Source organism: Photinus pyralis, unplaced genomic scaffold, assembly GCF_008802855.1.
Source record: "Photinus pyralis isolate 1611_PpyrPB1 unplaced genomic scaffold, Ppyr1.3 Ppyr1.4_LG3b, whole genome shotgun sequence".
NCBI classification, from domain to species: Eukaryota; Metazoa; Arthropoda; class Insecta; order Coleoptera; family Lampyridae; genus Photinus; species Photinus pyralis.
Window position 1 is genome coordinate 2,837,586 of NW_022170510.1, and position 17,634 is coordinate 2,855,219.

Consider the following 17,634-nt stretch of genomic DNA (forward strand, 5'->3'; position numbering starts at 1 on the left):
CAAAAACTAATTTGTCATATCCTGATAGCGCTCGCCGTTGAACGTTACATTTGCCGCATTGAAATTTATCTACAATATGTGATTTTGCATAATTACATTACATTTTCGAAATGCGGCAACTAAGCACTCCGTTCATGCGCAGTAAACCTTCGTAGTAAAAAAAGAAGTCTACGAATAGCCACTTCCTCTTTTAGGTTGCGCTTTGACAACTTGTATTTACCTGGATTGTTAGAAGAATATACTTTCCGTTAAAATGGGTCGTATGCACACTCCTGGGTTAGTACTAACGTTGTGAAAAAAAACCTAGAGCTTAATATAAGATACTTGACTTCATAGTAAGAAAAAGAGTTACCAAATCTTATAGGTTATACCTCATGGCGTGACCATGCCTTTAACATATTTGAAACTTGCAGAAGAGACTAATTTTTATTTTATGTTGCAGAAAGGGTATTGCACAGTCTGCATTACCATATAGAAGAAGCGTTCCAACATGGCTCAAATTGACCGCGGAGGATGTGAAAGATCACATCTTTAAGTTGGGCAAGAAGGGATTGACTCCTTCCCAAATAGGTATGTAGTGTATGTAGATGCATTTATATAATTATTCATACTCGTAATTTTTATAGGTATCATTTTGAGGGATTCGCTCGGTGTCGCTCAAGTACGATTTGTGACTGGTAATAAAATTTTACGCATCATGAAGGCAATGGGTTTAGCTCCTGATCTACCCGAGGATTTGTATTACTTAATCAAAAAGGCAGTTGCAATTCGTAAACATTTAGAACGCAACAGGAAAGATAAAGACAGCAAGTTCCGTTTAATTTTGGTCGAATCTCGTATTCATAGACTTGCGAGATACTACAAGACCAAAAGTGTATTAGCACCAAATTGGAAGTACGAGTCGAGCACAGCGTCAGCGTTAGTTGCTTAACTTTTGTAATGTATGACATACTTTAATTCTTTAATAAAATCCATAAATTTATTATCTTCTCTTATTTATAAACATATATTCCCGAGATGCATTTTTGGAGGAGAAGTTTGCCTACTAGTGATAAAACCATCTATAGATTTCAGATGCAGATCGTAGTTGGAAGGTAGAAATTAATACCTTTACTCAAGCCCATTTGTTTGAATACCATGGATCAGATCAGGTTTTAGAATGCTAAGACAATTCTTTTAAAATGAGTTGAAAACCATATAGTAGGGGAGCTACCTCGAAATCCACTGAACGAAAGTGATCAAAATTTTAACCAATGGAATTGACCGTCTCAGGTCATATGACTTGAGGAGCTGGGGTACTTCTTGTAGTACCAATTCTTAATGGTTGTTTTTGAAGAAAATAATTAAGTTATATATCAAATGAAAACGTTGATAATACCTCTTTGAAGGCTCCTTAAAAAATTTGAAATATCGGTTTTAGTTTTTTAGGAAGTCGTTTTTCGTAAATAACAGCCATTGTAATGAGGGTAGAAAAACGTACCTACAGCACCAATTTGGAAATGCGACAGTATTTCTTAAATTGGTACTTAAAGGTAGGTAGGTATTATTTCCATGTATTACTCGTAGTATTATAATAATGCAGTATACATTGTGCAGATAAAGCGCAATTTTTTTAGCCGAAATAGCTTTTGTAAATAGCTTTTGTTTTGACATCACCAATGGATATATTGGTTGGTAGAAATTAATTCCTTTCGTTGAAACCTTTCATTAGAGTACCATGAAGGATAAAACTAGTTCCACCCCCTCCCCCTCCACCCCGTACTTTGATAAGAGTACAGAAAGAAGGGTAGTAGTTGGTAGAAAACGGTTCCTTTCGTTGAAACCTTTCTTTAGAATACAATGAAAGCAATTGGTTCGTATGTAAAAGTTATATGCACGTTTTACTTTCAAAAACAGCATCTCAGGAAATAATTTGGGGAGGGGGGGCTTTTTACACAGCGAAATTTGATGGCCGTCTGGCACACCTTCAAGGTATAGGCTACCTAACTGCAAAAAATTCCAGGACGCTAGGACCATTCCCCTAGAAGTAGTTCAATAAACGGTAGAAATGGGTCCGGACGGACGGACGGACAAAACGCAAACAATAGCACATTTTTTTAATTCTTAAAAAATGCGCTAAAAATAGCGACCCCTCATAGAAAATGTAAAAGGGGAAGGAGAGTTAAATTTACAAACCACCCCTCAAACTCGCGCCTAACATTAAACAAAATACGAAGAGTCGCATACGATTTTTAGTAGGGGAATTTTTGACACTCAGCTCGCATTCGGAAACCAGACTTTTAATCGCGCTCATATTCAATAGCACATCTTTGAACGAGCGTAGAAATCGATTGGCGAAGGTTTGACATCGACACATCGTTGTCGAGTTATACGCAGGTCCCGGGTTATAATTAAACGAGCTAAGTGGGCCATATCCCAGGGCATCACTTTCGGGGGATGTGCTAAATTATACAGTGATATTCATTTAAAAGTAGACATAGTGATTTCGTATGTCTATACTTCTAAAAGACGCCTAATTTTATGCAACCGAAATAACATGCGCACACATTTTGTTGTAATCTATAAAAAAATAGATTTTAACAATTTTAATAAAAACGACAGTAGCTAGTATGCTTGTAGGTTATATGATGAAGACATATTAAATTCAACCATTTCCCTTAAGTTTCTTATGGGATTCTCTTCCACAAAAGTTAAAACATTCAGTTTCATTCTTCAGAAGAGATTTTGTAATTTAAAACTAGACATAGGAAATCCCTGTCATGTCCACTTTTAAATTAATATCACTGTATATTTTTTTCCTTATTTGAAATTTATATCTGGGCTTGTGGATAATTTTTGTCAAAATAAATGTGCAAAAATAAATGTACATATCATTCGACGCTTGTACCTACTCGTAGTAAAAAGCTGTTAATTTTTGCTAGTGGGACATTTCTCCCTCTGTGGTTCTTGGTGTATTTTGTTTCAAAATCAATACAGATAAATAACCCTATAATGTTCGGTCACTATAAAGGACACATTACCGTTGAGTGAAGGATCTAGGTAGAGAGGCAATGCTTATGTTAAAAGTATAGTGAACGTGGGGTTTGAGATATAGGCGGCCAAGAGTGATCTCAGATCCCGACGGCAACAACCAAGTCGGCGATCCAGATCCGGATTGCATTATTTTATTTTCATATTTTCGCTACCACAATATTAACCTTACAATTACATTATCGCATTATTAAATTTGCGAGGGCAACAGGCGAAATATACGGTTACGGTAGGTCCGTATCAGAGGCTGCATGTGGCCCTTGTAAAATTAATTTGTGATCGATGATCGAAACAGTATGTTTACGGTGACCGAAACATATTATTTAAAAGTATTATAATGCACATGTTATATCTAGGTATATTCTATATAAAACAAGCGGCCGCATCAAAAGCAAGCCTTTAATCATGATAGCAGAATAGCTAGATAAAGTTACCAGCAGATTCGCCAATTAAACAAGTTGTCTTTGACCTTCCCGGTTATGATAAAGAGAAACACATAAAATAAATGATAATATACATAGTCACAGGTACTTATCATTATAAAATTCAGTAGGTACCGTCTTTTTTTCAAATTGTCACGTTAATTGCGAGAGAGTACCTATACCTAGCGTTATCGGTTTAAAATAAGTCGGTAGTGTGCTAAAATTGTAGGATGAGTGTTGCAAATCATATTTGCATTTATGCAAATTGCTACATCAGCAATAAACATAGTGATGGGATAAGTTTCTTTAAATTTCTAAATAATACCTACTTTACTCGCACAATCGCAAAATACATAAACATAAATGATATGAGATACTTTTCTTTGTGATTAGGTAGGTATACTTTTTTGAATTTCGTCCGTACGTACCTGCTGCTTTTAGAACTGCTCTTAATTAGGTATCTGATCCAATAATTATGATAAGGGACTGATATTTTGCAGGTATACAATTGCATGAAAATAGAATGACTCATTTTGTTTACGTGTGTTACAACGGTTTTCGATAGTTGCAATTGGAGTTACGCTAAAGACTGATTTCGTTGGAGAGGGCGGCTGGGCGAAAATACTGAATACTTGTAAATTGTAAAGAAGGAAAGCGCCGTCGAAATTGTCGGTGGCGTTAGCTGTCGGTGTTGCAAAACGTGGACTCGGAGGGGCAGAGACGCGATGTGCAATAGAGAAGGGACTACCTTAGTAAAAGATCGGAAAGGATGACCGCTTTTCATATAGGCATTACCACTCTACCTAGATCCTTCACTCAACGGCTGGATGTTGTCACTTCACTCAACGACACCAAGCGAATTCTATGTAAAAAAATTCGCTGAATCCGAAAATCATAGTCCCCCTGGCCGGAAACGCCCGGAACATATTGTTATAAACAAAAAACGAAGAAAAAATGGGAAAATGTCGTGTTTTTTCACATTTGACTGCCAATATCTCGTTAACTATTGCTCTGAGGGAAAAAATGAGTAGACATGAATTGGTTTAGAATAAAATTTTCTATAAGATACAGTCCGGAACGCTCATCTTCAACTGTTATTGTTATTGAAAAATGTAAAAAAGTAATATCGAAAATTAACACTTTGTTATTACTAAGTAAAATTCATCCGATCTTTTTGAAAATCCGTATTTAGTAACTTCTTTTGATAACAAAACAATATGACAAACCAGATCACCGTAAGTTTCATACTCATTGATTAATTAAATAAACAAGTAGAAAAAGTGATGCTTTGTCTTTCAAACTGGGGGATTACAAGAACGTTCCCAATTGTTTTATACATAGTGGAACCGTAAAACAATCTTTGTCCCAATCATTTTTGCAAATCAACGGACTGAGGAATTTTTTTAGTTAACTAACAAATCGAATAGCTTCCGAGATTTAACAACAAAAGTAACTCTATAATCGGCCCTTGGCGTTCGGATTAATAAAAATCATTCATTTTGCTGAAATAGAAGCATGAAAAAGTTCACGCTGTAAAGAATCGATTGGGATTTTGAACACAATTCGAAGACCTACTTTGGTGGCGGTCGGAAATTATTATGAAGATATAACCACAGATTCAAACTTCTGATGTGTTTCAGTTAATCAACACCTCCGTTTGATATTTACCCACAAAACGCGATAGTTGGCGGCAGTAGTTGACAGAAACCTTCTTTTTAGCGCATTTCCACAAAAATAAAAAAAAAATGCGCTATTGTGGCCACTTTGTCCGTCCGTCCGTCCGCTAACTTTGCGACGCTACTAGTTTTTTATCTTAAGAGCTATTGTTCTACTTTTTTCGCTATTTGGTTCGTTATGGTGTCGAGTCTTGTACCAAGGAAGGAATTTTTTCTGTACCGCTTACAAAAAAAGTTATTGTAAAAAAACAAAAAAACCGTTTTTTACATGTTCCATAATTTTACACTTTTGCCGTTTATTAACGATCCTAGAGATCGTTTATAATTTTGCATTGCTATCTGTCGCCTGCCGGTTGGTCTCTCCGTCTGTTCCTTTGTCTGTCTGTCCATCTATCTGTCCGTGTGAACGATAACTTTGTTTAGAAATGTTCGATCGCTTTTACATCTCCGTTAGTTATGAACTGAATTGCATGAAATTCAATATGGGCATAGCTTTAACCATATAATACGCAATGCCAAAAGTTGAATCGAATCGATTCAAAATTCACAGTGCCCTTTTCGCATCTCGACCATTTATAACCGAATTGCAAACTTTTTTACTTATAAAAGTATTTGAATGAAATTTGATACATAGGCACTTGGAATAAAGGAAAATCAAACGCCAATTTCAAAATTTGGTTTTGCGCATGCGCAGTGCCAACTTTTTTATTTTTGGAAGAATTTAAACGAAATTTGATACATAGGCACTTGGGATAAAGGAAAATCAAACGCCAATTTCAAAATTTGGTTTTGCGCATGCGCAGTGCCAACTTTTTATTTATGGAAGAATTTAAACGAAATTTGATACATAGGCACTTGGGATAAAGGAAAATCAAACGCCAATTTCAAAATTTGGTTTTGCGCATGCGCGGTGCCAACTTTTTTATTTATGGAAGAATTTAAATGAAATTTGATACATAGGCACTTGGAATAAAGGAAAATCTAGCGCCAGTTTCAAAATTTTATTTTGCGCATGCGCAGTGCCAACTTTTTTATCTATGGAACTATTTAAGTGAAATTTGATACTTAGGCACTTGGAACAAAGGAAAATCTAACATTAGTTTTAAAATTTAGGTTTGCGCATGCGCAGTTCCAACTTTCTTATTTAGAAAAGCATTGAAATGAAATTCTTCTCATAAACTGAAATTGAAGTAGCACGTCAACAATGGATTGCCCATGTGCAACGCTATCTTTCATATTTGTGGCCGGATTTTTACGATTTTAACAGAAGTTGCATCTTACAAATGGGAAATGAATGCAAGTGGAAATGCGCTTTATGTAAATCGTTTACGATTACTTTTTAACTTGTTAATTAGGTGAGGGTACGTTTGAATTATTTGAAGGATTAGTGTCATACTATACTCCTACACTCAGCAGGCGGAACTAACAATACACCCCTAAAGCGGATCTTAAAAAAGCGACAGACCCTACGGGGTCATTGGATTTGCCCATTTTCAATAGGCTCATTACATGTAGCATCTAGGTCAACAATTTGAAAATAATTCACAACCAATGAGTAAAACAAAAACATACCAATAATAATTATTGGTATTTTTGTTTTACAGCTGCCTCAGTAGTTCTGTTTCCCGTTACACCCAACATTATATGCAGAAATTGTAAGGAAAGCATATAAATTATAAATGAAACCACCCCTTAATCCCACATACGCATTCTAGTTAATAAGCTAATAGATACACATATTGCTGAACCTCATGCACACACTGTTGTCTTCACAGACAATTTCCTTATAATCCTTATAATTTACCGCTTATTTGAAAGTGATTGCTCCAGACGTTTTCTTAATTGTAGGTGTTACTTATGTTTAACAACTGAAACAAAGCGGGTTCGCGTCATTTCTTCTTATTCTGCACCATTTACGCTTTTCTTACGTGCGGCCACTCAGGTTATTTCCTACGACACAGTTCTGGAACGACTGTCATTTTCCATTTCTTTAGGTTTATTTTCTTTCGGTGGAATTGCCAATTCAAGCGTGCTAATCTTGTGTTTGCCCATTCAGTGTTCGCATTTTACATAAACCCGCAATCTGCCGTTTTTACATGTTTAATGTATGGAAGGATAGAAAATGATAAGAAAATTCTAAAATGTACATGCGGCTAGCAAAATATCACCCGATCAGATCGCTCGTGACACAGCGTAAATTATACCAGAGATTTTGGGTAACTTGCGAGCTTCTAATACGTAAATAAGCTTACAGCCATTCGTTAAGAGATTTGAACATCAATTAAACACATTACACAGTCTTAGTACCTAGAGTAGAGGGTTACTCGTAATTACATAGCTTCCACTTTAAAAACAAGTTCATCTATGTTAAATTGACCAGAATACAATTATCCCCAGAACTGTCACTCGAGTTCTCTATTTTTCTAAATTTATACGGCGAATCTCGCGGCCAATAGTGATATTCCCTTTTTGTTATTCGACTTTTCGTCGCCATGACCTTGCGTTATTTTTTAGTAGTATCTCTTGTCTGCGTTTTCTTTCTAGTGCCGGGTGAATTAGATTCAATCTCAAATGTTGCAAAATCTTCCAGAATTATTTATTTTTGTTACAGCGGCATTTATATTGTATTTCTGATGTAAAGGAGGTATTTCTTTTTATTTTGGGGAGAGGTTTTGTTCAAATTCTTAATCTGAAACAAATGTCAAAGAAATTGCCTTCTGTGCATTGATAAACTAATTGTACGTCAGTCTACGTACACATTCTACTTTTTGCTCAATATTGCTATGTGCACTGGTCCGTAGGCCACAAAGACCGTACACAAAACACCAAAACAAAACCCTAGCTAGCTCTTCACTTTTGTTATGTAACACGATACAAGTCTTCCCCCCAGCACAGAAGAGAGATTCTACTCTGCTCTCAGTTAACCTGTTAACTTCTAACAGATATAGTGGGTCAAACCAAAGAACTGCAAAACTTTGAATAATTAAAATGGAGCTTGGACAAGCATCCAATGAAAACAGGTAAATTAGAAATGAAGTCGTTAGAATGAAACACACAGAAATTAATATGCAATTTACAAAAGTGCGATTTAATTCTAACACACACAAGGAAACCGATACAAAAACAAACAAATATTACACAAATACTAAAATTAAAACTTAATTACTTACATTACATGTCCGGGAATTGTAAACCAAATAACAGATATCCGTACATAAAATACAAAATTACAAATTTCAATTACACTTTGAACCTAGCTTTGAACACACGTTGAAAAACACACTCATGGGGCGTCGACAACCTCTTTTCTTTGAAGCACCTTATTAGGTGGTCGAAACTTTACTTTGTGTTGACTGTGGCTAAAAGCGACGCTATCCCTGTTCAAATCCTATTTAAGGCGAAACCCATCCAACCAACAATACACAGTCAACAACAGAAAATATCCCCTCAATTTACGTTAAAAGACCAAAATAATAGGGGTCGAATAATTTCACTAAACATATTCTTATCAGACATTAATACTAGGAAAAATAAAAATTCATCTCTTTTAACTACACAGAAAAGGCGATAAATCACATCCACCTGTCAATTAAATTAAATGTAATGTAAACAAAAAAAACCTTGACCGCTTTCTCGTATGACAATAATAATTTCCATGTCGTTACAATAGACCAACGACAAATTAAAATTTAATTGTGAAGGTTAATTACATAAGGAGACCGCCCTTGTCCATCTTAATTATGATTTCCAAAAATTTCATCCTGCCAGACGAAATAAACACAGCAATATATTGTAGCTTTTCTACATTTACAGGATCATACAACTTATTTTGCCAAGTAAGCCAGTAACTTAATTTATTTTAAATTATGGTGAAAAAAAACGTCTAGGACCATTCCCCTAGAAGTAGTTCAAAACGGCAGAAGTGAGTCCGGACGGACGGACGGACAAAACATAAACAATAGCACATTTGTTTTAATTCTTAAAAAATGCGCTAAAAATTGGGTGATAGAGGGGATCAAGACAAGCATTCTTTCCAAACAAACCGATGGTCCAACGTGTTTCGTTTGGGAGCCACCCCCAAACAAGTGGTGAAATTTGGATTTCTTCTTTAATTTTTTTCTCAGCAACCATAAGTTACAAACATGGGTTTCACGTCTTTGAATAGATTTTCGAGTATGCCCTATCCGATTTTGAAATTTTTTTTTCAAAATTCCTACCACGAAAGAGTGCCATTCTGATTTCGACGAAATTTGGTATGTGGGGGTTTTTGAACATGGAAATGACGAATCTGGAAGTAGTTTTTGAAAATTCGAAAAAAAAAGTTCCACTGCAATTTTTGGCCGGACAACGAAAATGGAGAGAATTCCACGAAATTTCCCTCTATCACCCAATTTTTTTTACATGCGATCATGTAACACCCTGTATAGAAAATGTACATGTACCAATCAATGCGGCCGGTGTTGCAAGGATTCCGCCTATTAAACAATATGGAGGTCAATGCACCATCGAATTAGGATTGAAAAAATTAGAGGCTACGAATTATTATGTATAACGTTTTTGACGGGTATATAAAGGTTTTCTTTGTTCCTTGTGTTGTAAGTATTGTTGTCTGCCATGGCGTGCGATCATGACACCACGCACAAAACCCCTGTCCAGCTAAGACAAATGAAAATTGAAACTTTGAATCTTGTGCATTTCCGGCATCTGCTATAAAGAAAAATCACAATATTAACTTAAAATTTCTCACTTTGATGGACTCAGTGGCCTCGATCAACTTCCGAAAATTCCAAGGAAGGAGTTGGGGCACAAATTTTAATAAAATAAATCTAGGGCACCAATAGAAAAAGTTGACAGGACAACTCTATCTGAGTCGCACAATGGATTCGAATAAACACACAACTAACACACAAACGCTAACAACTTCAGAACTTCACTTTGCTTTATACACAGAATTAGATGAGAAAATCTGAGTTGTGAATTTGATCAGTAAGATGAACAAATTCTCGGTGGCTGTTCGAACGGTAGATAGTTTTAACTTTTAATAAGAACGTCTCACTGTACTACACTACTTGTTTTTTTAACTCGATGAAACTTGTTCTGTGATCGGACAGCACACTTTAAACTTCTTACACCACTTTAGTTAACTTGGTTCTGCACAAATTTATTACAAAAATTACAAACGGCGTCTTCAACCAAACAAATAGTGCTGACTGACGCTTACCGTAATTTAGCGTGAACAGATTTACACGCTTCTCAACCGTCCCGAAAAACTAGCGGCAGCACACTCATATTCTTGTTGTCTCCAGTATGTAACAAAACACCACTTCTAACACGACGGTACCCGCCAAACATCCCCACTTATAATGTGACATGCGCAACACCTTATCTCTTAGTTATCAGCACCAAAATACCTGCGTTAATTAATTTTCTCCTGATAATAAAACTCCTTACCGCAAACAACTAGCTGTAACTGTAATATACGCAAATTTGACCAGATATGTCATAATTTTAACACCATATCTAAAGTGAATAAATTACAAGCTACAAAGAGATACAAATTCAAATGAAACGAAGCCCCATGCAAGAATTGCGTAGACAATACTGAATGAAATATGGCATAATATGCTGCCATGACAGTTTCCTTTGTAATTTTAACACGCTGAAAGTTAACATGCTGGTCCCAGTTCAACACCGAATCAAGTGTTACTACCAATCATCCAAGCTCCAGGGACTTGAGCCATTCTTCTATATTACTTACAGCTGAGCACATACCAAGTTCAATGCAACAATGTAATACGTAACCCAACAGAAAAACTGAACAGTAGGTATAACTCTTTCCAGCGTAAACGGACATACAGGGTGACAATTTGAAAACTTACCACCCTCCATATCTTAGTAAATAAACGAGATATTTAAAAAAATCAAAATCCGTTTCGGTAATTCGGAGGGGGAATCACAATGACATAGTTGGCGACGCACCCCCTCCAACCCCCTGCGCCCCAGCCACCCCAACTTTTAAATCTTAAATAGTGACCCCCCATGTGTGATACGTCGTTGGAAAGCTCTGAAAAAATGCTTTCCAACCATACCAAATAGCATTACATTTAGGTTAGTAATTATCGTGCAAATCAAAAAATAAACATGGAAAATCGTATTTAACTTGAACTTCCAAAGCCGACTCGACAGCAACTCATTTTTGATCGCCAGTTATAATCTATTCTCAAACTCTTGTCGAACCTTTTCAAATGTTGGTTTTGCAATATTTCGACATTCTTGAATTATTCTCTGTCTTAGTTCGTCTATGTTCGCCGGTTGCGTTTTAAATACGACAGATTTCAAATGTATCATATTAGTTTATTTTATGATTTGCACGATAATTACTAACCTAAATGTAATGCTATTTGGTATGGTTGGAAAGTATTTTTTCAGAGCTTTCCAACGACGTATCACACATGGGGGGGTCACTATTTAAGATTTAAAAGTTGGGGGTGGCTGGGGCGCAGGGGGTTGGAGGGGGTGCGTCGCCAACTATGTCATTGTGATTCCCCCTCCGAATTACCGAAACGGATTTTGATTTTTTTTAAATATCTCGTTTATTTACTAAGATAATCTAAATATCTAATCTCTTGAGTCGAGCCTGTAAGCACTATTAATATAGGATGCTATTAACGTTCCAAACAGAAATTGTTCTAACAATTCCGTATATGATCTGAATTTTACTGGTTATGCTTTATAAAAGAAGACAACAAGAACAAAACTATTTGCAAAGTAAGCAAAAGTCCTATTTTCAGTATAAACACGGAATGTGACGCATTAGGTAATTGATTCTAGAACAGATACTGTTTGATAAACAGGAATGAAGTAATCTTTTACGCTACTCCTAATAGACTCGAATGCTCTAGTCTGTTGATAGTCTTATCATGTGACTTCATTTAAAAAATATACTATTATTTGCGACTATTTGTATATCCTTTTAATTAGGTGGCTATATTTTAGCGAATTATGGTACGGGTTAGTAGGTAGTTTCAAAAACCTTTTTTTATTATACTTGAATCAGAATCCCCGTTTGAAACACTCAAATGCGTGCGAAGAAAGGCCTCTAAAACACAGGTGCTTTAAAGTTGCTAAGTTACGATACCTCAAGTATGACTTTTGAAACTGTCATCTGGGTGAAATAAAAAATCCTCTTAGGTCGCTTTCTGTAAATGCGGAACTTTTCTTTTGCCTGTACCTATCCTTTGGTTGAAGCTTTTACAAACGCGCGTAATTTAGAGTATGCTTCCAAATCTGTTCCACTTTTTAATCACAGCATTGTTTGAAGTTTTGAATGAATGCACCAAAAGATAGCGAAGATTTAAATACCTTTGACATTTCCTTCATATACAGGGTGGTGCCTAGCGCAACGCAGCATAGGGATTTCAATGGTAATTTTTTATAGTCAATTACTAGCTCCCCAAATTATTTTAGAGCAAAAGTCTGAATACATTTTTTTAGATAAAAAAATACTGCATCTGAACGATTACCTCTAATTTTCCGTTTTTCAAAACCGTAGAAATTCACAAAATAAAAAATTACATTTTTATAAATCAGTGATGCGTTGGAATCTTTTAACAAACTACAAGCGCAGCGCATCTAAGTTATCGTTGCTTGACGTCGATCGATTTCATATTTAATTCTGTTTCAACTAACCGACGCAATAAAAGGCATCTATGGGGTAATGTTTTATTAGAGAATGTAATGCTGCATCAGATACTATTTGTTTATCATTTTCCGGAACCAGAGTACCTACATAGTCGAAGAAAAAAAAACTGATTTGAAGAAGAATTGTCCTTAAACTTATATTCGGATTTTTCACTACTGCAGCCAACACGGTGAATGTTTTGTCGTTTTCCTGATGGTTTTGACGGACATGTTGAACGTTATTGCACTTGCAACTTGCAGTTCTTTAACTCATTTATCAACAAGTACAAACTTAATATACGTCAAAGGCAAATAATGACGTAATCGCTGTTTTTTAGATAATTCCAAGGCATATCTGATTTATTGTAAAATGAACCTTTTTATTTTGTCGATTTCACGGTATTGAAAAACGGATAATTATAATTAATATAGTATGAACAGATGCAGTATTTTTTTCTCTAAAAAAAACGTATTTAGACTTTTGCTCTAAAATAATTAGGGGAGCTAGTAATTGACTATAAAGAAATTACCATTGAAATCCCTATGCTGCGTCGCGCTAGGCACCACCCGGTATACCAGCACTATCGATGCATTTAAGATTTTATTCGTAGGTAACTTCCTATTCATCCATGGAAACAACTTTTCATATTCTTTATAATAGGCTTTGCTGGATTTGGATTTTACACCTATCAACGTTTTACAACAAGCGATTTTACAACAAGCGATTTAATGGACTGTGTATTCTCTTTTTCAACGGAAATCGTTTTATTCACAAAGACGATGATTTTTATAAGCACACGTCAAGTGACCTTGTAAAATAAGGGAAACTTCGCGGATTTTCAAAATCTGGGTGTAGTGTGAATGCGAATCTCAGGCGCGTGCTTGCATTATCAGTTTAGGATTTTCTCGTTTATTAAAAAATTTGAAGCAAATCACTATTATAGAAATGTTGGGGCATCCTGTATGTGTTTAGTTTCATTTATTTTTGACGTTAGCAGTTGGTCGATGAATTAGAATAAGCGCAATTTCGATCACGTTTCTCGAATATGAAGTCATTGTTGATTTTATTTAGAATTATTTATTTAATGATGTGTAATTTCGTTTAAATAATCACCTTCTAATTGGATTAGTTTATTATTCAGGTAGATTTGCGTGTATTGTTTGTCTCATATCTCTGGTCATTGTGATAAGAACGTTATCGCTGCGTAAGCTAATCAGTTTCAAGATAAGCACGTGTTATCGCAGCTGTTTTTTCGCCGTAATGAACACAGGTGTTTAGTTTATACGAAGACGCAATTGGAAGTGGAAAACAAAGAAAAGATAAGTTATTCTCAAAAATTTCGCATTTGAAGCTTTTGAATAATACTCGAAAGAGAAATTTCTGAAGCAACTTTAATGGAAATTGACCAAAGGCTTAGGTACGTAGTGAATGAATTAAGAAAACGTTGTCGGTAAAATATGACTAATCAAGTTGGCACCTTCACACGAAGGTAATTTTAAAGGTACTATTTTGAAAAATAAGAGAATGTTGCAAAACCTCATTTTCAACGTCAAATTACAAAAAAAAACTGGAGGTTAGAGGAATAAGATTGCTATATACCCCCTAATACATGAATTACATCCAATCTTTTCTCAGGTAATGAACCGCTTCACGTATCAGAAACCAATTATTGCAATCCTAAATTGCAATTTTATTGATTGATATCGAGACCGCATAACTACGTAACGGTATATCGTGGAATTCGATATTGGTCAGTATCCACATTAAAGCTTGGTTATTATTATTTTTTGCGTTGACATTTTGAAAAGATGTTTTAGGTAGTAACTCTTCGAAACTAATTTCAAATATAGTGGCGTCTTCAATGATGAATTGCCGAACTTTCACGTCGGCAGCTTGAAAGTGCGGTTACACCAAAATGTGTAACTGCGGAAATTAAAACATCGGAAGTTATACTATGCAAACAAAATTTTTCTAGACAATGATCGGAATTTAGTTATTTATTAATAACCACATTTTTTTTTCATTATTGTAATTTGCGTATTGCTAAATGCAGTTTTCGCAACCAGAGTTTCTAGTTAGGTAGATACCTATACCTACCTTCGAATGATGACTAAGTATTCATATTTATAGAGGTCATGACAAACTCACTGAGCACATATGCAAAGTTTTACAATCACGTGCTACCGCAATTTAAAATAAATAATAATTTCCAGAGAATGCTAACAAATTCTATTGGAACAGTATGCACGGCCGCTAGGGCGTAGGTTCTTAGCATAGATAAAAATGAGATAAGGGCGCCAGGGTCTTTAATCACTGTCACCAATTCAGTACTGCTTACCTGACCCAGGATAAGTCCATTAAAATCTCTAGTAATAAATAGATAAATAAATTACGCGGTGCTAAGATAGTAGTATTCTATTAAATTAACTTCGATACGATTCGAATACAGAATTAAATTAAAAACAATAAGTACGTGAAATTGAGTTGAATATTTGATTTAACAAATTGACGCAAATGAAAATCTACGAATTCTGGAATAACTATAATAATTGTGGGTACTTATATTAATTATGGTACCTGTGATAAAACCAAAAAAAAACTGCAATAATTGTGCCGACGGAAGGGCTGTAGGTGTGAGTCGGGAGCGCTCGCAACCCGGTTCCCCAAACCAAGTTTTAAAATTAATAACTAAAATACTGTAATGCTAACTTGGTTTGACGATACCGCCTAAGGGAACACCCTAAATATACACGCAACCTTATAACGCGTTCAAGTAACTTTTGGAGCGACCTCGTAGATTCCCTGACAGAATTTTACTTCAAAATTTGACTCTAATTAGTGATAATAACTTAATAAAAAAAATGTATTCGTTCGATATAAGAAAGTTAAAGTTGATATTCGATGTTCGATAGTAAACGGAAATTCGGCGACTCCAATAGTTGGTGATAATAAATATAAAAGAGAGCTGACCTTAACTGAAGTTTAGCTTATCTTTGGGACGACAGCGGCCATTTTGATAAATTGGTAAAGGTGATAATCTCCTTGGCGTGCGGCATTTCCTGGGCAATTATCTTCAAGTAGAAACGGTGATAGGGTACGTCTAATTTCCGGACGAACTCCTTTATATACGATTCCAAATCAAAAGTAGGCGAAATCCCAAAATGGGAAAGAAAACGGAAAAATAAACAGGCCTAAAATAGTTATTGACGATAAAACCGCGTAATACAATAGAAATAATACCTGAGATAACGGGCGGCCTGCAGATATAAGTTGCTGTTTAAATCAATTAATTCTTGAGTTATCAAGTCTTCTAAGACAATGCTAATTAGATACTTCTAACTACCTTTACTAAGGATAACTCAATTACTTTTATATTCGCACTCGATTAATATCAAAATGGATGCAACAACGACCAAGTGCGAAGCAACAATACCCAATTATTCCAATAATAGCGATCGGCGTTATCATTTATCGCCTTAAATTTTACTTTAAAACCTTAAACGACATCTAACAAATTTTGTATAAAGCCAGGTACTAAAATGCTATAGGAAATTGAAATTTGAACTGTAACACACGTACAAGACGTTACCTTACTTTACCAATTTATTACATCTCATTTTATGCTAATGTATGCGCCAATCCCCCAATGTTGTGCGCTTCTCGTTTACGAGACAATCAAAATTTTACGTTGCGGGAATCCGATTTAATACTGGAATACCACAATTCTCGCATCCACATGAGACAAATAATAGTTTTGTGCCTATTTTGTGTGCCAATCTCCAAGTTTTGTGCGCCTTCGTTTCGGTTAAAAATTTTCCGTTGGTGGTGATGCTAAACAACTTCCTCGTATCGACGCGACACCTTAGTGTAAAGAATCTTTACACTATGGCGACACTAATATAGCTTTGTGCGTGTTTTGTTCATACAGGGTGGTGCCTAGCGCAACGCAGCATAGGGATTTCAATGGTAATTTCTTTATAGTCAATTACTAGCTCCCCAAATTATTTTAGAGCAAAAGTCTAAATACGTCTTTTTTAGAGAAAAAAATACTGCATCTGTTCATATTATTACTTATTATTTTCCATTTTTCAAAACCGTAGAAATCGAGAAAATAAAAAATTACATTTTTATAAATCAGTGATGCTTTGGAATCTTTCAACAAAATAGAAACGCATCGCATCTAAATTATCGTTGTTTGACGTCGAATGATTTTCATATTTAATTCTGTTTCAACTAACTGACGCAATAAAAGGCATCTTGGGGTAATGTTTTTTTAGAGAATGTATACTGCATGTGCATCAGATACTATTTGTTTATCATTTTCCGAACCAGAGTACCTACATAAACGAAGAAAAAAACTGATTTGAAGAAGATTTGTTCTTATATTCGTATTTTCCGCTACTGCAGCCAAAACGTTGAATGTATTGTCGTTTTCCTGATGGTTTTGACGGATATTTTGAACGTTATTGCTCTTGCAGTTCTTTAACTAATTTATAAACAAGAATAAATTTAATATACGTCAAAGGTAAATAAAGAAGCGTGATCGCTGTTTTTTTAGGAAATTCCAAGGCATATTTGATTTATTGTAAAATTAACCTTTTTAATTTGTCGATTTCTACGGTTTTGAAAAACGTAAAATTATAAGTAATAGTATGAACAGATGCAGTATTTTTTTCTCTAAAAAATCGTATTTACACTTTTGCTCTAAAATAACTATAATAGGGGACCTAGTAATTGACTATAAAGAAATTACTACTGAAATCTCTATGCTGCGTCGCGCTAGGCACCACCCGGTATATGTGGACCGATACGACAATTTTGAGCG

General features: G+C 35.3%; 1 protein-coding gene across 1 annotated transcript; it reads left to right on the forward strand.

Annotated features, from left to right (window-relative positions):
• The first annotated feature begins 156 nt into the window (after nucleotides 1-156).
• LOC116166847 (40S ribosomal protein S13) lies at nucleotides 157-983 on the forward strand. The gene is made up of 3 exons (XM_031482022.1): nucleotides 157-276; nucleotides 443-570; nucleotides 627-983. Exons 1-3 carry the CDS (start codon nucleotides 254-256, stop codon nucleotides 929-931), a joined length of 456 nt encoding a protein of 151 aa, XP_031337882.1. The 5' UTR covers nucleotides 157-253; the 3' UTR covers nucleotides 932-983.
• The last annotated feature ends 16,651 nt before the right edge of the window (nucleotides 984-17,634 follow it).

Coding starts and splice junctions, on each gene's coding strand:
- LOC116166847 (XM_031482022.1), top strand. CDS start 254: ATGGGTCGTATGCACACTCCTGG. Junction 277..442: donor GGTCGTATGCACACTCCTGG/GTTAGTACTAAC, acceptor TTTATGTTGCAG/AAAGGGTATTGCACAGTCTG. Junction 571..626: donor ATTGACTCCTTCCCAAATAG/GTATGTAGTGTA, acceptor TAATTTTTATAG/GTATCATTTTGAGGGATTCG.